The following is a 25,758-nucleotide window of genomic DNA, read 5'->3' as shown; positions in this document are numbered from 1 at the left end:
CAAAAAAATTGAATGTTTGTGAAACAAACACTCACATAATTTATCATTTTTTACCTGCATTTAGAAAAGTGGTCAAGAAGTCTTGATTGATTTTCTGTGATGAACCTAGAATTATGTTAAAGACTGATTATGATGTCTGACTGTATAAATATTTGCCATATGGGAGCACGTCATTATAATATTAAATATGCAGCCCGGCCATTAAATTTCATATAAAATATACAACATGCATTCCAGGGGACTTAAAAAAGAAGTTTTTAGGGTTTTAAGGGACCTTCTTATAAATTTGAAAGTTACATGTACATGTAAAATGCTTTAATCCACTCAGCTGAAGTTTTATACCCCTCTGTCTGTGACTATACTTTGACCAGGCTGTGTACACATGAGTAAAGTGCTCAGGTTTTTTTTTTTATAAGTTTTATGACAAGTTCAATCATGAACATTTGAGAAGTTCCCTATATTGGACTATATAATAATTGTTTCAGTCAAGCTTCTCAGCATTAAAAGATAAATTATATAATATAATATATACATGTAAGTCGTTGTTAAAAAAACATCATTACAAGTAAATGTAGGTACATGCAAAATTATGTATGAACAAAAACTCCCAGAGGAGACAGGATAATGAGAGGTTTATCTTTTCTGCCAGAATTGAAGATAATGAGCTGAATCGAAATAATTATTTCCAGGCTTCGATCCCTATTTTCTTCCTTTTCCTATCATTGAGGAAATTAATAATTCTAAATCCACCCCCAACATGCATGTTCTTAATTGACATTGCACACAGACAAGATTTGTTAACATTCACAACAATTTTTATTCTTCTGAATCAGATGGGTTTTTGGGGGTTTTTTTTGACTATTAATTCCATAATCTCAAATCGTGACTTAATTCACGATCCAATGCGTAACAATACAATAAGTTATTCTTGGGGTCAAGTATGACCCCCACGTAACCCTCAGAAATGGCACGACCTATCTAACAACCCTCTGTAGTGGTAGTGGCTGACCACACAAACCAGCTACTGGTCTGGTCCAATGACAAGCCACAATATCATGAATATTATCAATATATTTATTAGCAGTGTACGATATTAGGCATTCAATGAGATGTTTTATAAATCAGTACTAACATTAATTTTAACCACTCATATCTTCAATCTACTGTTATATTCAACACTTACTATAGGTACCTCAAATATTAGTATGGAGCTAAATCTGACTTTACTCTCTCTCTCTCTCTCTCTCTCTCTCTCTCTCTCTCTCTCTCTCTCTCTATAAAAATACTGCACCAGTTACTCTGAGGTCTTAATTTATATAACTGCAATTGTCTACTCCCTTAAATAGATTTTATAAATTAATTAAAAAAATGTAAAGCACGCACTTGATTATTCTTTCGCAAACAATGGCATTATATATAATTAATTAACTGTGATTATTCTGCTGGGCTAATGATGTGCATCATAAATTACTGGTATTATATCATCAGAGGTATTGCATGCTTAAAAAATTCACAATACACATGAACCTTATATTGTGCATGTGAAAAAATGTACTATAATATATATTGATTTAGTTTGTTATATAAATAAAACTATGTTTCCAGTGATAAGGAAGGTAAGGATGTTGACAAGATCTACAGGTATACTGCTTAAAATTTGATATAAGATCTTTTCGGTCAATGAAGGGCATATTAAATAATGTACAATGAATATAGAAAATTCCAAATATTTAAGCTTAAAATTTGAATACCGTGTATTCGATAATTTTTGGGGTGATCTAATTTTCTCTAGACTTTCAAAATCGCAAAATATCAAATTTGCAGAAATTATATCATGTATCATTTTCTATAAGACACTTTTAAAATCACAAAATATGACTGACGCAAATTAAAAATGCTACTTATTTTCCCCATTTTTGCAAATCTTGAATGTGATACACGAAAAAAATGGATATACAGTATTTTCTTCGAAATTTATGTGAAAAGATATCTTTGTTTCAAGGAATTATAAAAATAGCCACAACAATTTAGTTCTTGGAAATTTTGGGATATTTTTGTCTTATAAACCTCAGCTGTAACATGTACATGTAATAATTTAAGGCCCCTGCTATTTAGGAAAACTTCCTCATTCTTTAGATTGAATTACTATGCACGGTGAAATAGAATGAAATTTGAGCACTATATACACAGATATTTAAGGGCTGTCAACGTTTGCCATATCAATGCCATAAAAACTTATAATAAACACAAATGTTATAGATATATTAGATATTAAGAGTCAAATGTCCATCTGGCGTGCATCATCGTATGCAATGTTCACCTTTGGCCTCAATCAAACAGCAATCTGTTACATGCCTAAGATTCTATTTTTGTTATTTGAATTTTCAGCTCTTATAATAACCACAATTCAACATGTTAAAATTTGATTATTAAAATATTTATAATTTTGAAGGTTACACAAATATTATATTTGATTTAAACTCAGGTTAATATTTCTACATTTGGACAATATTTATAAATTATATATCACAAATAAATGTTTGTTAATAAATATAGAGTAAAATTATTATTAAAATATAGAAATTTTAGGATGTTTGAAGCACATATTCTATTTGAAAATTAAGTAAAGAAGTCCTGGGCCCCAACCACAACCACCACCATATTGCCCCCCCCCCCCTCCCCCCCCCCCCAAAAAAAAGAAGCTTAAAATGATCAATTTTCTTTTTTTAAATTATCACAATTTTAATGATTATTGGAAAACATCCTCTGCATTTACATGAACAGACAAGAGGAGTTTTATAGGGTGTGGGGTGGGGGGTTAATTGTTAAGCAAGATGATGTTGGGAGGATCTTTAAACATACAGTTCACAAGCAATAACAGTTTCAAAGAAAGGTGGGATTTCACTGATTTGTCCTACATGTATATAATTAAAAGCATTGATTCAACTCCTAAACACATTGCTCTATAGTCTTATTAATCTGTGAAAGTATAGGTGAAGAACCATGTACACACTTGAAACTCTTTTTGCCTTTAATTCATCAAAACATATTAATTACAGAGTACAATTTTATTAAAATGTTTGTGGTTTTAATTCAAAAAAGGGGGAAAGCCTGAATAAAACCAAAATATTTTATGTTTCTGAGTATAATTAAGTTCAGGTCTTTTCAAAAGTAGATATAAGGCTAAGCTTTAATGGTCCAAAGATATACACTAAAATAGTACTGAGTATTTCTGAGTTTTATGACATGTATTTATTTCAAAATAAGTAGCATGTGTTTATACAAATGTGATAGAGATGTATATATATATAAAAAAAGTAGAGTATATATATATACATGTAAATATAATTCAATCTTGTAAATACATGAAATATATAATTCTCACATGTGAATCACTCTAGATCTTGATGGGCATGTAACGATGATGTACAGAAAGATGATGTATATCCTGAAGATACACTTACAAACCAGTCAGCTATTACAAGATTCAAGTGCTTAGTCATATATAAGACATGCAGTATTAAAGTGTTACAGTTTAAAACCTTGATACGTTATATACATAGAGAGTTCATCTTCTAGCTAGTATGTAGCTAATTAGGCTCCAAAGATATCGATTGGATCATTGACTGAAATATTATTAAAGCTGTCAGCTAGCATTTGCATTATTTGGGTTTTGTTATAATCGAGCACTAAATATATACATGTATATATGCATGTATGTTCTGTGGTGTTATTGTAATCATTACGACTTCAACAACAATTTTAATGAGCTCTGTTAATGATTGCTGAGTTGAATATTGTACAATGAAATGAGTTGTGCGACAATTAATATTCTCGTAATATGATGGCAAAAATAAGCATTTGCCAACGAATTTACATTTATTATATCCTAAGAACAGCTGTCAATTTAACTAAAACATCAAGTATGATTTACTTAATTGTAAACACATAAAACATCATATGCCTACAAATATTATGGAAACCTATTCATATTTTATGCTTATTAATATTCCCTGTGATATGAAATTCATGATTTTAAGAACTTGAATGAACCGTTCATGAAGTTTCATGACTGGTTCATAAAGGTGGTTCATGAATTTTATTCATGAATATATTCTTAAAATGTAATTCATGAACAAATTATGAACATACAAGAATACAGGAAAATTTTTATCAAGAAAAAACATATTGACTTGATAAAAGTTTAAGTATATACTTATTTTTCCGTTTTGCTTGACTTAAATTATATTTCTATTTTTCAAAAAGAGGTTTTTAAGACCAATATATAGATTATCTATCAGTAAAATAAAATTTTAAATAAAAGTTTACAATTTTACTTTAGCATTTATATTGTAATACAAAATAGTTTACTTCGGTTTTCAAAGCTGAACAAAACGTTCACCAAAAAAAGATTTATTCATGTCCACCATATTTTTTTCACTTGCCCCTAGCTATTTGATCAGCCTTTTTTAAAAGCCTTTTATTTCCTTACAGATCAAACTTCAAAGTTTTCAATGTTATTCATCTCACTAATTTTTAATGGATGTACATTTTACATCTACATCATGTAACTTGACGGGATAAAAATTTTCAGTGTAAGCAACTACAGTTGAACTTTAATATCTCGAACACTGATATCTCGATTACAATGGATATGTCTATGATAAGTGATTTGTAAGCTGTCCCATCCATTTTTTTTTGTATTTCGACCCAGATATCTCGAATAATCGCATAATCTCAAAGTTTTTAAACAGTTCAATCTAGTACGAGATAACAAAGTTTGACTGTATATAACTCATATGTACCACACCTGTAGAAAAAGTAAATTTCACTTTAAAAAATGCACCATGCAACATATGTGCATTTATAATACATACAAACACCATCACAAAGTTCCTGTTAAACAAATGAATACAGTTGTGTACATAAAATATCAACACAACATAAGATTAGAAGACTTAGTACTATATGTAGGCTATGAGTTTCAGGTGTGCAATAATAATAAGGTGTGATGAATGGGGAAGAATTTTTTACATCAATATTAATCCTTGTGCTGATATTGGTCTAAGATATGGAAAAACTTAAAATATCATATTTAGTTAACATACCTTAATTGTAACTTCAGAAAGAAAATTTAAATACCTGTATTTTTTTTAATGTATACCTGGTACATGCATTATTGTTAATAAACATTATATAAGTAATTTAATTTAAAGACTACGTTGTTGTGTTTTATTTTATAATCATTTTGTTTTTGTTCAAAGTTTTGCAGAAGAAGAGCATCCATATAAAGGAGACAAGATGAATCGACCACCCCCCAGGAAAATGCTTCCTCTCCCTGATAACGATGCCCCCAAAACTTCTAGACAGGTTCCGGTTGGTTGAACTTAATTCAAAGTCAGGAAATCAGAAGCACTCTACGTACTTTTGTACATGCATGTTCTTTAAATACAACAGCAAGGAAGTAGAAATTATGGGATAAATATTTAAAAAGCCAAAAAAACAAAATATCCGGGGTTAGGGGGCTTAGAAACACCATCTGATAAACAGTGGATTTGCAGGGCCATTTGTAATGAAAAACTGTGGTGTGTTTTCTTAAGTACATTGTGTGGCGTATGTGTCTTAAGTTTGCGTTTAAAAAAGTTTAATAGGGTGGGGATTATGATCACCATATCAACATTGGATTATGAAATTTTACATATTTCTAGGGGTTTAGCGTCCAAATCCTATAGAATAGGGATTTACACATTAAAACGGTTACCATATTATAAACACAAAATAAAAAATGTGTATTTACCAAGATTTGTGAGATGGTATATGATTTAATCCAACTCTGAGTGTTATCTTTTCCTTTTCCAAGGCTCAGAGATAGGAAACACACAACTTGTCGGATTAAAAATATTATACCAGCCGTCACAAATCATAAGAGATCCTACATATACTATAAATATAGATGTCATATATATATAACATGTATCAGTAACTGTAAATTTGTTCAGATTTCTCTTTATTATGAACTGTTAATGACTTTTCTGATTTCTCTGTATTATGAACGGTTTATTTTGATCTGGTTTCTCTGTAGCCTCTGCCCCAGGATGATAACCATCCCGCCCCTCCCCTCCCTGGGAGGCGAGCCCCGCCCCCACTTCCTCCCACAGAATCAGAAAAGGTCAGTTTACATTACATGTATTAATATAATTGCTACCACTTAGCAGCAACTGTCATTCAATATTGTCATACTGCAGTATGAAGAATTTCTTGAGTCTTTATGTTTTATGTAATTTAAAACCATTAAAATATATGCCATTGCTTATCTTAATATGCATATTTAAAAGTTACTGTTGTACATGCACTTTAAAATCAGGTAGACATATATACATGTTTATATACACTATATACATAATATTCTATATATTTAATTGTATATGATATGTTCAAGTCTTATATGTTATTTTTATCACCATACACACAATGCATATTTATATTATCATTATCATGCATAATATTCACTGTATCTTATATGAAGTGTATTTTTTAATTCATTATGACTTAAGAAGTCATAATGAATTACTTATTAAGTATGCATACTCTGTATAAGGTCTATAATATATACATGTAACTATATGGAATGGCACTACTATCATTTTATGTTTCTCTTTTCATTTATTTTTAAATTACTTTCAATAATCAGTTACATCGAATACATCGTACACTATGTCAGATAAAATAAAGTTTATATGAAAATCAGACTCTATAGATAAATAACTATAAGAACCACCAAAAGACAATTGCATGTAAAAAGGTATTCTGTAAGAACCACTTAAAGACAGATCACATGTAAAAAGGTATCAAATCATACACAATATATTTTAATTTTGTTTGTATTCAATTTTTGAAACATAAATTCAGGGTTGTCTCTAAAAATTGATTTAGAAGGGAGAAATAAAAAAGTAGAAGGGGGTTTGGAGGTCTAGCTTATAGCTAGATTGTGTTTGAAATGCAATAATAGCCGGGTAATTACGTCACTTTAGGCGGGGAAATTCCCCGCCTCCCGGGTCTTAGAGACAACCCTGTCATAATTTTGTTATATATTAGCTCCAATACCTTACAAAGTCTTTTTCTTTGACCTGTTTCTTTCTTTCCAACCTCCCTTATCCCTTTAGCTGCCTCCCAGAAATCCTTTAGACGTAAGTGATTTTCGAGTGCTTACAAATATATAGCACATTTATTTAATTAAAACTCAGGTGGTATGCAACATACATGCAGTCTAAAGTAGATAGGTGTTTGTGCCACGGTCATGGGGCCATAAAATTGTAGATAGACTCAGTTTTGATCTTAGCTTCTTCTTGATACATTCATTATAAAACTGAAGGTCAAAAGTTAAAGGTAAAATGAATATTGAGGATCTGCATTTTGATCAATTCCATTCTTCTCAACTTCTCCATGTAAATACTCCTCATAAATAAAAAAGTAGAAGTTAGTCACATCTTGATGGAGATGTCTTTCACTCTTACATATATGGACCCTTAAGTAGATTTTTACACAGTGATTATTCATATCTCCATTTAAATACCCTTCATAGAAAAAACAATTGAGACAGATCCATATGGAGGCATATCTTTTCACTTTTATGGCCCCATAGCTAGAATGTTGCACAATATTCCTGGCATCAATGACCTAAAGACCCTGGTGGCTGGCTAAGATTTGTTTAAACTAATCAAAGTATGGCTTTTGTTAATTCAAACTATAAATGATTTGCTGGGGTGTTTGTGTACAGTCTAGTTTATAAATTGTTAGTAATAACCAGCTTGTAGCTGTACAGTTTTATCACAGTCTCCATTATAATTGCCTTAGGAAGACCAACATTACATGTGTCCCAGTCTAATGATCCTTGTAAGTAGTTTCCTGTCATGCATGGGTGAATTCAGTTTTAATTGGGTTTCAATTTATGGGTTTTCTTGAAAGTAAGTATGACATAGGGTTTTCTTTTTAAACTTTTGTAAAAGGGAAATAACTCTTAAAAACTGTTTTTGTGGCACCATGCCAAGAAAGAAATGAAGAATGAAGTAAGGATTGAATTTGTATATTATTGCTTTACCATAAATGCATGTGTACTAGCGGGTACACTAGTATGACAAATAATGTTTTGGTAGTTTTTAATTTCAAAATTCTTTTAAAATATTTTGCCATTCAAATTTTATGGCATCTCCATTTTTGAATGCATTCTGTGAAAGTTTACTTTAAACAAGGCTTAGACTGTTCAACATAACAAATCTTGCTGGTTAACAAAATCACACCCTTTGAAGCCTCAAATCCCATTTTTATCTATGAAACTTTATTTTAGGGACAAGAGGGGATTGTGCAATAAAGTGTTTAAAAGGCATTGTATAAAAGGAAACTTTTGACGTTTACACATTCATATACAAGGAAGTTATTTTTCAAGCCAGGAAATATTTTATAAGTTTTACCATTATAGTACTTGGGCTTCTGATTTTCATATTATGTGATATTTTTGTTTTCAATATAGAGACATTACATTTTTATAACATCACAGTTGTTTGATATTATATACAGCTTTAGTTTCCTTACATAGCCAAACATAGCGCCATTTCCGCAGCTATATGCAGCTAAGACACGCATTGTCACATTATCATGCTTATAAACTCATAAGTTCTAAGTTTTCAGTCTTATGGCAAGATAGACTCAAGGCCCTTGAGTTTTTTTAGAATTACATTTTTTTTGGTAGTTACAGTTTAAATATGTGTTTTGGTTGTGTGCATACGAATAAATCATTTTTCCACATCTAGTCATGTTTCTTACTAAGCAAGGTCAAATCTACTTGCAAACTAATACAGTATGATTGCCCATTTATTTTCTTCATCCTCGAAAATGAAAATCTTGAATATGATGTTGATATTCACTTCCTTTAACTTGTATGTAGCGCTCTGATTCTTCTGAGTACGAGTCAGATTCAGATTTTGATGCTGATTCTGATGAAAGTTACGAGAAAATGCGGGATAAATTAGCTCCCCCTGCAATTCCAAATCGAGGCTATCAGCAAGTAAGTGTGGATTGCTGCTGTTCGAATGATAACTATAGACCTAACAGTCATGGTTTCTAGGCCCTCTCTTTCCGCTAGTTTTTTTTCTAGAATTATTACAGTGGTGGCAGATATAATTGTGTGTTCTATTAATATAGATGGCGTGGTTCTTTACTTCACTTTAAATGTATCACCGTATACTTCTATGTATGAGTTATACATGTTCGTAATCAGCATTCATTACATAACTTTGTGCACGAACATTATTACTGTTTTATAATTCGCATCATCCAGTTTGGAATTGTGATTTTGTTACTTATAACGTATCAGATACGGCATGCCTAAATTGTCACTAACTTCGAGATAAGCTTAAAAATGCAATTAACTTATTAAGCAGTGTCCATCATTTGATACATGTACAATGTTTCATGTGTCTCTCTATAAAAAGAAAAAGGTTTATATGTATATTACTGTAATAGGTCCTTGTCAACTGAAGCACTGTTTAATAAGTGAGCACATGCTATGTTTTGTCATAAGTTGGCATATTCGAATAATGAATTTAGAAATTGAAGATTAAAATATGAGAGCTTGATTAACAACATTTATCTCATTAACTCTTGATTTTATAGAAACAGACTATAGTCATGATCTGAAATCTGTAAATCTTCCTTTTTCCTGATTTTATCTTTAAAAAAATCTTTAAAATATTGAGTAATGCAAAAGCAAGACATTGCTTCGAAATAAAAACATCCTCCCTACCATAAAAACGGTAGTTATATTGCAGGATCAAGTAAAAAATGTGACGTTCAGTAATTTTTATTTAATTTGTATTTTCTTTTTATGCAAAGCTATATGTCAGAGTTTAAATCTGACAAGTATTGAACCTTGCTTGCTACATGTACCTACAAAGCAGTGTTGTAGTTGGCATGAAGAAATATAATGGACGGGGTAACGCACAGTGTTAGGTCTGTTTTATTTTTTTCCAAGAGACATATTAAATAAATGAAGCGTAGTTTTCAATACCCTTTTATTCACACATTTCACCTACTCACATCCAACTACTAAAATATTGAATGTGGCTTCTTATTATAAAGTTTTCTACCAAAAATAATAATAATGAAATAAAGTGATAAAAAAGAAGTTGAGTCTTTTTTATATAATATTTTTTTTCCAAGAGCCATATTAAAATAATGAATCGAAGTTATCAATACTCTTTTATTCACACTTTTCACTTTCTCACATTCACATATATATTGGCTTACCTTATTATGTTATTATAAAGTTTTCTACCAAAATGATAATAATCAAATAAATCAAAAAAAGGGATAAATCAGACGTTTGAGTCTCTTTGTTTAAAATCCAAGAACAAAGGTAAAGAAAGATGACGGATTTTATAATTTATTGTCTTTCAATGGAAGCATAAACACTCGTCAGATTGCCACTTGAAAACAATTATCTTTTCGTACGACCTCTTAGTTTATTTCAAATTAAACTAAGCTATCTCGGTGTAAACCTTTTAACTGAAGTTAACACATATTCGCGATTTATTCTAGTTAATTGTTAGGGTTATAAATGTGTGAAGTGGGTGATTGGAAGTAGAGGGCGATTCGTTTAAGTAAAACATTGGCTGCAAGTTTAGGTTCAGCGCAATTCATTGAGAATTTTCTTCAGTCCCTTTCAGTTTCACCTGTAAATAACACTTTAACTGAGGTATGACTGTCAAGAATGTGTATTATATAACACCTTCACATTTAAAATAAAGAAAGGAAAAGGTATAAAACCTTGTCAACAACGTATAATTCATAAAAACATTGTGTAGTGCAAAACGTAGTCATGTTTAACATAACAGTTTTCCAAAATTACGGATACATTGAAATAAGAAACTTCAAAAGGTTACCCATAAATTTATATACCAATGGTATTGACAAGAGATGTGCGTTATTTGTTCACTTTTATGTTAAGGAACAATGAAGACAATAATCAAGCTAGCTAATGTATGCAGTAAAGTCAATGGGACCGGCGCAAAAATACTTAATATGCTCAATCACACAAAAATAAATTTACAGACTTGATTTTTGCAAGAGACGGGTGCTATTGTTGAAAGATACTCTAGCTTTACATTAATTTACATTGCATGACGCATATTTTAATCAATATATAAAAACTGCACGTATAGATAGAAAGCTTTGCACAACACGACAGCTTATAATCAATGGGCTTGAGAAATTACTCACGAATCAGAGATATATATTTTATACATTACATGTATAATTTATGTACCTGTATGCCAGTTAAATTAAGACATTTATTGATGTGTTACTGTCATGATGAAGTTTTTAACATGTATATGTTTTGGGGTTTATATTTTTTGTTTATCCACATGTATTGTCTCCTATTATATTACATTATTTGATATCTACATGTATTTAAAAGTTAGACTTTTTATGGTTTATGTTTGCTTTTAGATACATAAGTTAATTACTATTATAATAGAACGTGATCCACGATGGATCCGGTGCTGGTGATATGTTGAATTTAGACTTGCATGACGTCACATTATCATCGATATCGCAAATTAATACGTTATGTTAAGTTCTTTCACTCAATGCATTACTGATAAAGACAGCCATTTCACTGGGAACACAATAGTTGTTTTTCATCTAAAGAAGTTTGGTGGATTAAGCAAGTGTATCAAATTACAACATTTGTGTAACCCATACATTATTTTAAGAATCAAATTAGTCTGGTGGACATGCAACGATGGTACAAAATGAAATATTGAATTTCATCCGGCGTGGCGTGTTTCACAATCTCCTACGGTTGGTTGTCACCAGTAATTAGACTAATCTAAGACTGTGCTGTTGTATTTGAAACAACCTTAATAGATTTTCCAACTTACAACTTACTTATAGTAATCTAATCAACACTAGATAACATTTTATTGATAAAAGAAGTTAAAAAGAAATAATCATGTAAAAAGATTTTTGTTTTTGTTACTCTTCCTGAGCTCTAAATTAAACAGGTATTTTTGATATTTGTTATTTTTGGCTCTGTGATGTGTTATAAACATTTTGAGTTTACTTATATGTTAATCAAGTCAAAATAAACACATCCATTACTAGTACATATAACAAAATTTACTGCACAACAGAGAAACGGCCCACCATCACCACCCTCCACCCCGCGCTCCTCCAGACAGCCACCCCCGGAGCCGTCACGTGGCAAATCGTCCCGCCCACCTCCTCCGTTACGACAGTTACCAACCTTGCCACCTATCCCCGCCGGAAGGAAAGGAACCCCGCAACCTCCCGTACAGGTTCAGTAACTGTCGCCTGCATGAGATGTTTGCATGAAACCGACTGTTCCTTTCTGTGGATTTGGTGACATTTTTACCTTGCCCACTCATGCGTTGAATGTCTCTCTTGTCTGTTCTTTTTATGGCGTCTATGTACACATATAATTGGGACTCGTCTAAAATTCACTTTTCCTTCTTTTTCGTCGTAAAAATCTCCTAATACGGATCTGTTCTAAAATGTATCTATTATGTTCTTTTTATGAGAAGACTTTCGTTTAATATCATTAAATCATAATCTTTACACATTTTGGTTCTAAACTAAGATTTTGTTCTTTTAGTGACTATCGCATTTATTCGCTGAATGATACCTTCGTAGAGGGTATTTTTACTCTGATGTTCGATTTTTCAAGTTATAATCGTTCTCATTTCGAATATATGGTGCACATTTTATATCTTCCTATTCTCAATGATGGTTGGTATTCATACCCAAACTTTTCTAGATTTTTTACGCAACTATACTTCGTCTTGCTGAAAAACAAATTCATTTTAACAAAATGAATATCTTTTTTCGAAATATTACAATTTGTTTTACAATGGTGGTATATTGTTCAGCTGTTCTTTCTTTCCTCTTATGTATACTTATAAATAGATGTATTGCTCTATTTTCCAAGACGTGCATAAACTTCTCTCTCTTGGCAAATGTGATAAGAATTGCACGTAATTTAATATATTCTGATACCAGCAAAAATTTTACAAACATCAAATAAGTGTCTATCTCAAAGACTGGGGTATCAAAGCATTAATGAAAACATAAGTTTAAACATAGATACGTTAATTTACAGCAATCTTACTAAGATTTTCCTAACCAACATCTACAAATATATTCTCTTGACATTACATAATTTAAAAATGACGATATGGATCTAAATTGTTTTTTTTTTATTTAAGAACAGGACCTAATATGGTATTTAAATCGCTTACTTGTATAGATATATTGTATACGGGACTGCGTTTTACAAAAGAACCTATGACAAAGTCGTAAATATTTTCAGTCTCATAGAATGGTCTTTAATAAAAAAAAAATTATATAAAACCATTTGTTTACAACTATTTTATTTTTCATAATAATATTCTACAGCCATTAGAATAAAACATTGATTAGTTAGGGATTAATTAGCATTCATTAATTTGGTCGTAAGTCGTAAGTTCTTTTGTAAAACGCAGCCCAGGATTTTTAAAAAAGTTTATAATATCGGTATTGCGGTTAAACACACAGACAAACACTCGCCACAGAAATATGTTTTTTATATCCTTAAAATTAAGTGCTCAAACTGCAGTTTTATAGTTGTTAATGTTAATGGCTTTTCAGAAATTCCAGAATTGAGAAAGAACAAAAATTTAGTTTAGAAAATAAATTAAATGTACACTGCTACACGCGAAGGTTATTCTGTAAAACGCACACAATTAACCTATATAAAATGATGTCTTAATGCCATGGCAAAGAATGAACATTTTTATTGACTGAAAACGTTAAGACAATAATTTCAAAATTGCACAGTATTCAATGTTTTTTCACTTATGCCTTTAGGTTCCATATCTTGGACTTGCATCTACCATTTATTTTTTAGAGTTAAACATGTGTGGTGAAGTGTTGTTAAAATTACCTGGAAATACAGTCAATTACAGTTAAATTGCGTAAAAACCACCAAATTACTGTTTTTCATTGCATGACCATTTCCTGACTGGTTTAATTTGTTGAATCAGCATGCATGTGTTTGGGAGAGGTGTTTTTGTGTAATACTCTGTGTTACATTGTTTAAACGAATACATATTTTATAATTATAGAACTATCATTATAATTTATAATAATAAGTTATATAAAATTTGTTAAATTTAAAGTATCAATTCATTTTCGACAAAAATAGGGATTTGTGATATTACATATTATGCTGAGATTCTCGCTCATTTATCAACGAATGGGATTGGTTATAAAATGAAGCGCAATTTTATTTCACATCGTCCTTAAGTAGAAAGATGTTTACTATGTTTAAGGATGACGAACCCGAAGAAGTGTATGATGATGGAGAGATTGGAGAAGAACCCAACGATATATATGAAGATGATGTTGAAGTTGGACCACCGGAAGACGTGTACGATGATGGTGAAATATTAGAGGAAGAAGAATACCATGAACCGGAATTGGACATGCCACCCCCTCTCCCTGCACCGCCAAAGGTATGGAAAAAAGATTGATTAACTTTATTTGGTTTATAGCCCTTTGTCCTTCATAAGCTTGAGAAATCTAATGGTATTGGATGTGCCCGCCCATATAAACGTTTTAATTTAGCTCGTTGTACCCGTATATAAATAATAATAATAATAATATTGCAATTTTTATATAGCGCTTTTATAATGCTGATGCATTTCTCAAAGCGCTTTTACAATTTTACAATTACAATATAGGAGTTTCTGTATAATTGATAGTGTTTATAATTTCTATTTGTACCTCAACGAGATCCTCCTCTTCCTTCCCCAACAATATTGGTTTGATCTTTTAAATTACTGTTTCTGATACCTCAATAATATTGGTTTGATCTTTTAAATTACTGTTTCTGATACCGCTTCAGAGAGAGCCTCCTCCTCCTCCACAGTCCTCCAGACCGCCTATCCGACCCCCTTCTCCCCAGGACGTCTATGAGGTGGAACCGGACCCGGAACCTAGACGCCCCCAGGTAATGTTGTGATCACACCATAACTTGTATCCACTCTTAAAAATTGTATTAGTCTGAGGCTTGGAATTTAGTTATTTGACGTATATTCTGTTTGTAATGTTTCTGTGAGACTGTCTGTTTGTTACATTTTGCTTCTAGTTACCACCTAAAGGAAATGAAGCAACATGAACACAAAACTCTTTATTTTTTTGCACTTTTGCGGTTTCAATAATGTTATTTGGTTGTCACTGATATTTTACAATTTAAGTTCTGATTATTGTTTCGAAACCTTCCACTCAGCAAACAAATAAATCAAACCGTAATGATTTATGAAGATATTAATGTTATTTGTAGTGATAAGAGTTATGTAAAGAAATTTATTTCTACTTAGATGCATGTTTAAGGTATATTTACATATTACGCAAAAACCTATATTTATCAATACATTTTTTGCAAATTGCTACATTAAAGCTAATGTAACTGCGATATGACCTCACTGAAGTGTACAAAATGTAAACTTATAGAATTGTATATTCCTGGGTATCTGCATGCTGAAATGTCTATGCTGGATATGGCATCCTCCATGTTTCTGACACCCTTGACTGTGATTAATAGAATTTGTCTTGTTTCTCTGTACCGTCATGCATGACTGCACATCCTTACAGACAATCGATGATGATGAGGATGATAATATTTATGAAATGGAACCGGAAGTTAGGGACGAACCTGAAAGATCACCCCCTCAGGTACATCGATAGATAGAGCAGCTTTTTGCTTTGTGGTGAAGGGGACTTTTTATTTATTTATTTTTTTTACTAATTTCTTTTAACTTTCCAATTTTACATACTGTTAGCATTATGGTTTTTGACTGCTGTAGAGAGTTTTTAGTGCTACTAAAATGCAAGTTTACGATAAATGTTTTCTTTTTGCAATAAAAATATTTTTATGGGTTTTACTTTTTAAATGATTTTAAATGCTATAAATGTAACACTGAAAAAGCATTCTTCATTTTACTGCAGTTGATGCTCATTACGTGGATGTGCCATGCTTTATAACTCTTTATGCTAACATTTTCAAAAAAACTTTACATGCATTATACATTATTTGCTTGGACCATTGGTAAGAATTGTTTTGGCCTTTCTTAATCTTTTCAAACAAATACAGTTACTAAATTGTTAGTTAGTTAGATTGTAAAAGATTCTTGATATCTTTATGAAATTTTCAAACTTTTATTATTCGTTATCATTTGTATTAATTTTGAAGTTTCAAATGCATATTTTTCCAAATTAAAAGTATGTTATTGTCCTCTCTGATAACATATACTCCAGACATGTACTATATAGTATTTTTCCCTCTTATTTTACTATCTTTTTTTTTAAATAGCCTTCTAAAATAGTTTATATGTTGTCTTTATTTTCTATACTGGCGTGCGACCAGTTTTCGCTGAATACTCGTTCGTACATTGTTACGTCATTTTATCAACACATAAAATTATATACAAAAAATGACGTAACATTCTACTGCAATTGTATTAGGCGAGAACAGGTCACGTGCCAGTAATGGTTTTATGTAGACTTTCATTCATATATAATTTTCTATCTTCTTTTTCTTCGATTTGTATTATGTTATTGATTTTGGTGTTTGACCTAAGTGTATTTGGTATTGTTTAATTTACGTTTTTGTCTTCTGTTTTTTCTTTCAATTGTTTATTTCTTATTTAACCCAAAGTCACGTTTCGTTTGTATGGCTTTGTTTTGTTTTTTTGTTTTATTTTGGGAGGGATGATTTGTATTTTATTTAAACAATTTAGTGTTTTTGATGATGAAAAGTCTTATATTAATTATTAAATATATCGGAGACAGTCTTCATTGGCTTTCAGCTTATCCAACCACTTGATAAGTGCGTGAAAGTTTACGGAGATATCCCAGAGATTGCCTAATTAACTACCCTGAATCAGCTATGATCAGTCATTGTTTATACCAAATATTAAAAACATCAACTGACCCTGAATTAGCTACGATCAGTCATTGTTTATATCAGATATTAAAAACATCAACTTACCCTGAATCAGCTACAATCAGTCATTGTATTTACCAAATATTAAAAACATCAACTCCTTTAAGTTATTCTATTTCTTTGCTTAATACTTTCAGCTTCCAAGTAGACCTGCTGCGAACCCCCCTCAGGAAACCTATGAAATTGAAGAAGAGGTATATCTGGATTAATTCACAATATCTGATTCATCATGGCAGACTTTTGAATCTGTTATGAGTCATTTATTTTCATTGTTAGTTATTTGCAAGAGATGATATCTAATTGCGACATTGGAGGCATATGTTCCTACAAAAATTTATCTTACATGTAATTTACAGATAATTTATAATATTTTTGTTACTTATTACGGCTAGGTAGAAGTTGCATACGAAATAAATATGACGAGTACTGAAAATGCCTTCTTTTATGAACAAAATAAAATTATATATAAGTACTTAAAATTAAAATGCATTTTTAATTTTTTTTGTAGCAAGAAGAATATGACGAATTTTCTGTGGAGGTTTTTACCATTTAGAAATCTTTTCATTTAAGGCTTATTGAACTTTTTCAAAAAAAAATCTTGAATCGAAAACTAAAGTTTGCACTAAAAAGCACACTATACCTCAGCCAATTAGGGATTAAACTTTTTCTGAGATAAACTACAATGTATGTTTTAAAGATATTTCAAATTTGAAAAAAAAATGTTTTTATCCATATGCATAGTATTATCTCGCAATGTATAGAATTTATGCCTTATGTTTAAAACTAATGTAACAATTTTGATATTTTAAATGAGATAAATGGTGCAAGATTAAAGATCAACCAATTACGCTGAAAAATATATCAGCGACTATGACATAATTATGTGTTGAATATATTTGTTTGAGCAGCAGGAGACATACGATGAGTTTGATCAAGGGCCGGCTGAGGTGTATGAGGCGGTCAGTGATGAGACCCCTCCCTCTATACCAGGCAGACCGATGCCCCCTCCACCTCCAGCAGTACCAGCGCCATCAAAACATGTGAGAGAAACACTTCTCTGCTACAATTTAAAGAAATAAAATTATAATCTTTTTTTAAATTAGTTGTACAGAGCAATGTCGTTAATAACAATCAATATTGCGTTGATGTTGGGTTTTTTTTTATTCAACGGTGAAAAGATTATTTGAACTTCTCAGTTTATTAAGTTTATTCATTGAAGAAGTGAGTGCTTAATGAATTGAAGTCATTGCTTAATAAATGTATCGATAATCAAAAGCATACATTTTGTAAATCAAAACTATTAAATTGTATTTTAAAATCTTTTTTCTGTCTTAACTTATTATTATTATTTTCTTTCTTTTTTTCTTTCAGACTCCACCAGTTCCAAGAAGCAAAAGTAACTGAATAGAGTCATGCATTTTCATACAATTCCTTTCGAAATTATGGAGTCATTTATACAGTCATGTTTATTATCTTCGTGGTGAAAGTGAAAATCAAACTGAACAATTACAGGTGCTGGTCCGAAACCTACCCCTAAACCACCTGGGGGTGGTGGGCCCATGGGTATAGATCTCAGTGCTATTACTAACATCAAACTAAAGAAGGTAGGGGTACCTGCTGATGATCGCCCCAAACCCACGGAAACCGATAAAATCTACAGTGAAGAGGGAGGCGTCAAATCAGCATTTGAAAAGTTCAAACAAAAAGGTAAAAAAATTACGGTAAAAATTCACAAAATCAATGATGCACTTCTTAATTTTGTTTATGTAAAATTGCTGAAACTTTGTATGTAAAAGTTCCCTTTATTTTTCTTTTTGGTTTATTTTTAACATGTTCTGTTGTTGAGTTTTTGAAAGGCTTATTTTTGCTACTTTTCCATATTTAATTGTAAATGTTATATGTCAAATGTAGCCCCACAAGGTATGCTTTCAGTTTGTTTTCTTTTTCTTTCCAAATCTCTAGTCTGTATTTCTATGTGTCAAATCTTTATGATTGAACAAAGTCTTTTTCATTAATGTAGACTTTTGTAGTTAAAATAAAGTAAGACAGCTACATTTGTAATTGGTTTCCTTTCATGAAACTTGATATCTACAACTTACTTAACTAGAACATAATATTTAGTGTGTATGTGGCACATAATTTAAAGATAATAATGTATTATTTGAACTGTATGTTGTAGAAGAGTATTCCATAGGCAAAATATTGACCATCTTTTTAAGTGCATAAACTAAATGCATAAGCATAGATTTAAAATAAAGAATATTTTAGATAATCATTGAGTAGAATTGCTTTAAACTTATAATGCAAACCCACTGACATGTGTCTTGGTTATAGAAAAATGAATCAAAAGATTTTCTTTCAGAATCTGGAGGTGTAGGCCAAATAGATTTTCGAAGTCTTTTGTCTAAACCTAAAAATAACATTCCACCCCAAGACATTGGAAATAAACCTGTAGAAAAACCACCCCCACCGACTCCTCTCAAGCCTTCAGTGAATAGATGGGGGCAAAACAAGGGTCAAGGTGATACAAACTCACAGGAGCAACATCCAGTGGTGTCAAAATCACTCCCCCCTGTTCCGCACAAACCGACGGAAGACCAGCACTCTCAGACACATCCAGGGTCCTCTTCTCCCTTTCCTTTCAAATCTAAGCACAGTGATCCATTATCGGAAATACAAACGCCATCTATTAGAGTATCACCTCTTCCTGGCCCTGTTCCCAGGAAAGAGGTACCAATGCCTCCCAGGCAACCATCTCCAAGTCCCGACCTCCCTCCTATACCGGCCCTGAGGGTCAGTGAAATTCACGGTTATCGTATACAGCTATGCCTTCGTCAGTAACCCAAATGTGCCTTTATACTCTCACTTCATGCACATTATTTCTACTTCACTTTATCCACAATTTCTCGTTGAAGATGATATTGCGTCTGCATGAGTAATACACGACTAGTGTTTTCTTCTTTGGGTAGTCTCTTGTGAATACAGTTTTTATACTAGCGTAATATATGTATATGATTAATCATTCATACACAGTGTTTTGACAACTTTCAATGTACCAAGTGCTCAACAAATGGACACCTGGAATATAGATATACTTCTATACGTATTTGTATATCTTAATGTTTATTTTATTATACATTATTGTATTGTCTTTCTTAACAATTTCTTTTCATTATAAATATTCTTGATTTCAGAATTGAAAAATATTGATATATGAAAACTTTAGTAAGATGATATATTAGGCGTTTGAATTATATTTTATTTTTATTTTTTTTTTTGCCATGAGGATCCGTTTCAATTGAATAAGATGCTCGTGATAATTAAAAAAACACGGTTTTTTTTATAATGGCTGATTTTTTTACGTAACGTGAAGGTCAGACACAGTTGCTGTTTCGTTAGTGTTTTCTGTGATGTCCTCTTACGGCTGTTATATAACATTTTGTTTCAATAATATAAATGATCACTTCATCGCTATACTACTATACTAAATTTTATTTTCGGTGATTTGTTATTGATGAATACTTTGAAAAAAAATCACCATTACTAATAACACGTGAACCTTTGCTAAATGAACACATTGAGCTTGCTCATGAATGAAGATAATCCGCTTTCAGCGCGGGGTAAATAATACTATTTTAAGCATTAGTTGATTACATGTAATATTGTTTTTGCACATACAGACGACGATGACGCTCAATATATTATCTTTGAGACTTTGAATTTGGAAATAATGTCTTGCTTATCCTTGGGAAATCTCAACAGCAAAGTTAAAATTCATTGTAAACTATACCAAAGTATATTCTATGCCAGGTCTGGTTGTTTGAATTCGATTATACAGTCTACGTTCATACATTGTTTAGATGATTTGTGCCAGAAAATCAAAGTAAATATATGTTTGTTTCTAGGTTTTTTTTTTCAATTAGATTGATTTTTGTTAATTTTGTTTTGTTTTTGTTTTTGTTTGTTTTTGTTTGTTTTTTTTTTTTTTACATATATTTCATTTCATAATAATATTTACTCTTTCAGAAACGTTGACTCTTTATCAGTCGTTTATTAGTATATCAAACTCTCTCAAACACTTTACTAGTAATCAAGTATTATTTGTGTTTCTTATGAACAAAGCTTTTACACATACTTCACTAAATGCTATTGGAGAGATATTGAGCAAGATAGGAGATAATTAAGATACAATTAAGACATGAAGACAAGTAGAAAAAGTAGATTTATTGCGGGAATAGGTAGACTGACTTTCATTTGAGATTTTCAGATTAACGATTAATTTGATTTATACTGGGAGTAAATTAAGTTAGTCATCATAGATTGAGTCTCATAAATCTTTTTTTCGCCAAATGCACACAAATAATTGCTTTCTAATATGTTTGATATTCCCACATTGCACTCTACTATGGTTAGCATTTTAATTATTGAACAACTTTAAAACGTAACAATTCAACAAATATAAGCACTCAAAGGCAGAGCAGTGGAAGGGTCACCTTAAATATCGAAGCATGTGTGTTCCCATCTTTGCATGCTCCTCTCTTTTTCCAGACCTTCAAGCCTCTGGATCACTTCCATTTCCAAAATCAGCTGCCGCTGTGGCTACGTCTCTTAAGAAACCTATCACACCTGGAAAACCTAATTTACACGTGCGACCATTTAAGAAACAAGAGTCAGAAAATACAGACACCAAACCTCCTTCACCGGTATCTAAAGCACCGCCGTCTGTACCTATAAAACCGGTTAGTCAAGGAAAGAATTAAGGCAGGGTATCAAGTAGTGTACTAAAAAATGTTTAGTACTGAGGATGATTCCACTCCAAACACGTAAAATAAAAAAATATTCAGACATCTCTGTCGTGGAATTTGATATTTGTAACGGAAAATGGTTCGTAAATTGTACTAATAACCTTTGAAATTATCATTGTTCGTGGTTCACGAATTTTTGTGGATTTTGTTGGGCCTGAATGGAAAATGTAGCGATCTACTTATCGTTAATTATGTTGTATTATGGCGAATTTAATACGGGACGAGAGTGTATGCAACATGTGTATTCTTACTCCTGGGGGAAGTTTTTCTATTTCTAATTTTAAAAGATTGTTCCCACAAAAAAATGATATTCTCTTATTGAGATATATGTTTACAGTGTTGTATTTAGATATTGGGAGACGTTTTATATATTTTGAAAACAGCAGAATAAGACCCAAAATGCCCGGTATCGTGTGGAATCATCCTCAGAAGTAAATTAATTTCATGTTTAAAGCCAGCAAATAATAATATTGAATTTCTTCTTCCTTGGTAGATTAGAAGGGAAATGTTTACTGGTATTTACGTCGTTATGGATTTATCAAATCTCTTTAGAATATAAATAGATATTTTAGAGAATAAACGAGATGAATAGCTATATCTTTATCATACTTTTTGGTCTATAATAACTAGTAATCTCATTCAACATAATCTCCTTTTTACAAAGCATGCATGTTTTACAAGTTTCAGAAAGCACGCATTTTATGCATGCATTGCACACATACTTACCTACCTTAATTTGTTTAAAAATAATTTACGATATTCTGTTTTAAATTGAGCAATGTAATTTCGATCCACACCATTTATTATCGTTAAGAAGAAACTGATAGAAAAAGAGAAAAATTATTTTTGCTTAAATGGACAGTAATAGTTAGGCTTTAAAGAAACATAACACCGGGTCTTACTTTGTAGCGGTCACCCTCGCCGGCCAGAGATGCCCCTCCCCTACCTCCTCCCTCTAAGTCCATACCAGACAAACCTGCGCCAGCTCCTTACTCTCAGGTCAAACCGAACACCAACGTTTCCAATGGAACCAAGCTAGGCGTCCAGGAAGACCAACAATCGTCTGGCGATGAGGATGATGATATATATGACGATGCTATCTCAGTAAGTCACAGATACATTGTATTCTCCGCTTTTTCGCTCGTATTCTTTTTTATCAATGAAAAGGTTAAATATCCTTTACAACATAATGAAGAAGTGTACTTTAACTTAAGTAATGGTTATTTCTTCTTTTCAGAATCGAGATCCCCTGCTTGGTGAACCTTGGTATTTTAAATCGTTAAAAGATAGGAAAACAGGAGACAAATTATTACGAAAAGTTGGCAAAGTAAATTTTAAACATCATTACACGTCAAAGCAACAATCTTATCTTTATTTTTTATTCTTTATTCTATGTGAGGGGGATAAAATATCAGTTATATCAACATTTCATCCAATTAATTTTCTTTCTTCAGTCAATGTTTATGGAGTAAAGTCATAAAAATTCTTTGGACGTTATATTGTGGATTCATTCCTACAAATAGTAATTTTATATAGTATTCACACCTCTTAGAATGTGTACATAAAAATATTTGTGTGAGGAAAACCACGATAAGTGTGCAACCATAAATACTAATCATTTCACTGCAATCAATATTTCTTTGTCCGGTGAGAAATAATCTAGGCATAAGAATTTAGGTAAAATATTATGCGACCATTAAATTTTTTTCAGGATGGAACATTTTTGATACGAGAGAGTACCAAACAAGGCCACATACAACCCTACACGATGATGGTATTATTCCAGAATAACATCTATAACTTAAAGATAAGGGTGCGACCAGACGGTAAAATGGCCCTAGGAGAGGAGAAGCCAGATGAAATGGTATGATCATTCTAAATATCACAATAACTTAAACTGTATTTGAAAAATTAAGATTTAAAAAAATAAAACATGATGGTTATCAAAAACAAAAGTTAAAGGTGGGTTTTGCCAATGTTGCTACATAAATTACGACAATGATATTCAAGAGGCTTACTATATCTGATTTGTTTGTTTATTATTACAGTCCTTTATGGACGTCCAGAAGCTTGTTAAATACCATAGGGAAACGGAAGTTATTCTTGTTGGTAATACAGGACAACACAAAACATTACTCAAGTGTTCTCCACCGCAGAATGCTCTTTGAGCATACACAGCACGTGATTAACGCAACAGGTTGAGTTTTCAGATTAAGAAGAGCATTGATTTTGTGTGATTCTCATAATGCCTTCCAGAGGATATAAATTATCATTTTACTCGAAATGTTTTAATGCCTTAAAAACTTATCTGAAGCATTTCAAATGTTTATTATTTGCAAATGCATCTATATTAATCGAATGAACATCTTTCCTTGTTTCATTGTATGCCACATACACGCAGAACTGGTTTTGATTTGTTTTTATTTATCATTTGCAATGTCTGTCGATTATAATTTCCCATATACTAAATAAGAACAATATGCATGTTATTCCATTTAATTGAATGTTTTGCCTATATAAAATTTTAGATCAAATGTCACAAATTTACAACAAAATATTTTTATTTTCAATGATACAAATCAATGTGATAACGCATTTGATCAAACATTTGTCATGTATTCAATATACGTTAACATTTGTGATCGTTAAGGGTGCTATTTGAAGGTTGGAGCTACGAAAATGTTCCCAAGGTGACATATGTTCCAGGGGTCATAGATGTGTTACAACGAAAAAAAAGGATTGTCCCCTCATAAATATAGCTGATTATCAGTGTATGATAATTTGTTAGGTCTTTAAATTGCATATATATCTTGTGTGGGGGAAAAAAATAAGAAAAATTCTTGTTTGAATCGCACATTTTTTTTAAATTTCCACATATCCTGAAATATTAACTATATACATGTAGTGATAAAAAAACAATTAACACTCTGAAACCGATATCAGATGACTCTTGGAGTTTAAGCTTTAAAAAAGAGGCACATTCACATAGTTTATAGGTGTATGATCGTTATGAAACTGTATACTTTAATAGACTTATATGGACGACAACAGTCGTAACATATACAAGCGCACGTGTGATATTGCACCCATTCCATGGACACAAACAATACATTTCACTAGTAAATATCAATATTTTTATCTTTCTTGTCAAGCCTATATTGGTAGTTATTGATGTAGTTAATTTTGTATTCATATTCTAAAGGCCTGAAATTTCTTGAAATGTATTCATTCGTAATTATTATTAGATATGGAACCATTATTTACTTTAACGTCAAAAGCATAGTGTGCTATATTTTTTGACATAACAACTTGTTCTTTCGCTTTCATTTTTTCCACTTTCTTGAATTGCCAAGATTTATTTTAGTAGCTGAATGTTTATTTGTGATCAAATGAATGTCTGTGTTTTTTTTAAATAATGCATTTGTAGCAATGAAATAAATTTGATACATCAAAATGATTTGTATGTTATATAGAGATAGAAACAATTTTCTTACATTTGTTTTTGTATACACATTGTAAATGAGCTCATTATTTTTCACAATCCTACGAAATTGAACGTGAAAATTGTTAGTAAAGTATTCTTTACAATATCAGATTTTCAAATAAAATTATGAAATACTTAGTGGGTTTTATTTTTATTTCCTGTTTCCATTAAAGAGTTGTTTCCCTTCTTATGTAATAATGCCAAGTGCTGATTTTCTTTTCGTGGTTATTGAAATTGAAGAATTCTTAATGAAGACAGATTGGTTCAAAGCAAATCAGTACAGACTGTCAAATATTAGATCAGTGTTTCTCATTGATATGCCCACTTTCGGCAGTAATATGAAAACTATATACTGGTCCATATTTCAATAAAGTGTTTATTTGGGTGTTTTTGGCTAACTTCTGGAT

At 31.3% G+C, this 25,758-nt stretch overlaps 1 protein-coding gene across 1 annotated transcript; it reads left to right on the top strand.

The window, feature by feature from the left end:
- Window positions 1-5,272: 5,272 nt before the first annotated feature.
- Window positions 5,273-25,489, top strand: LOC105347177 (B-cell linker protein; the record flags this gene model as incomplete). The annotated part of the gene is given in 19 exon segments (XM_066067934.1): window positions 5,273-5,376; window positions 6,083-6,169; window positions 7,164-7,187; window positions 7,855-7,893; window positions 8,942-9,061; window positions 12,192-12,356; window positions 14,388-14,570; window positions 14,963-15,067; window positions 15,712-15,792; window positions 17,200-17,256; window positions 17,571-17,600; window positions 17,971-18,102; window positions 18,434-18,458; window positions 18,575-18,769; window positions 19,425-19,855; window positions 22,777-22,971; window positions 23,105-23,194; window positions 23,579-23,731; window positions 23,916-25,489. Coding segments are annotated over 19 exon segments (2,336 nt in total), but the record flags the coding sequence as incomplete, so codon positions are not given.
- Window positions 25,490-25,758: the final 269 nt, after the last annotated feature.

Source organism: Magallana gigas, chromosome 8 (genome assembly GCF_963853765.1).
Source record: "Magallana gigas chromosome 8, xbMagGiga1.1, whole genome shotgun sequence".
Taxonomy (NCBI): Eukaryota; Metazoa; Mollusca; class Bivalvia; order Ostreida; family Ostreidae; genus Magallana; species Magallana gigas.
This window is presented reverse-complemented; position numbering and strand designations above follow the sequence as displayed.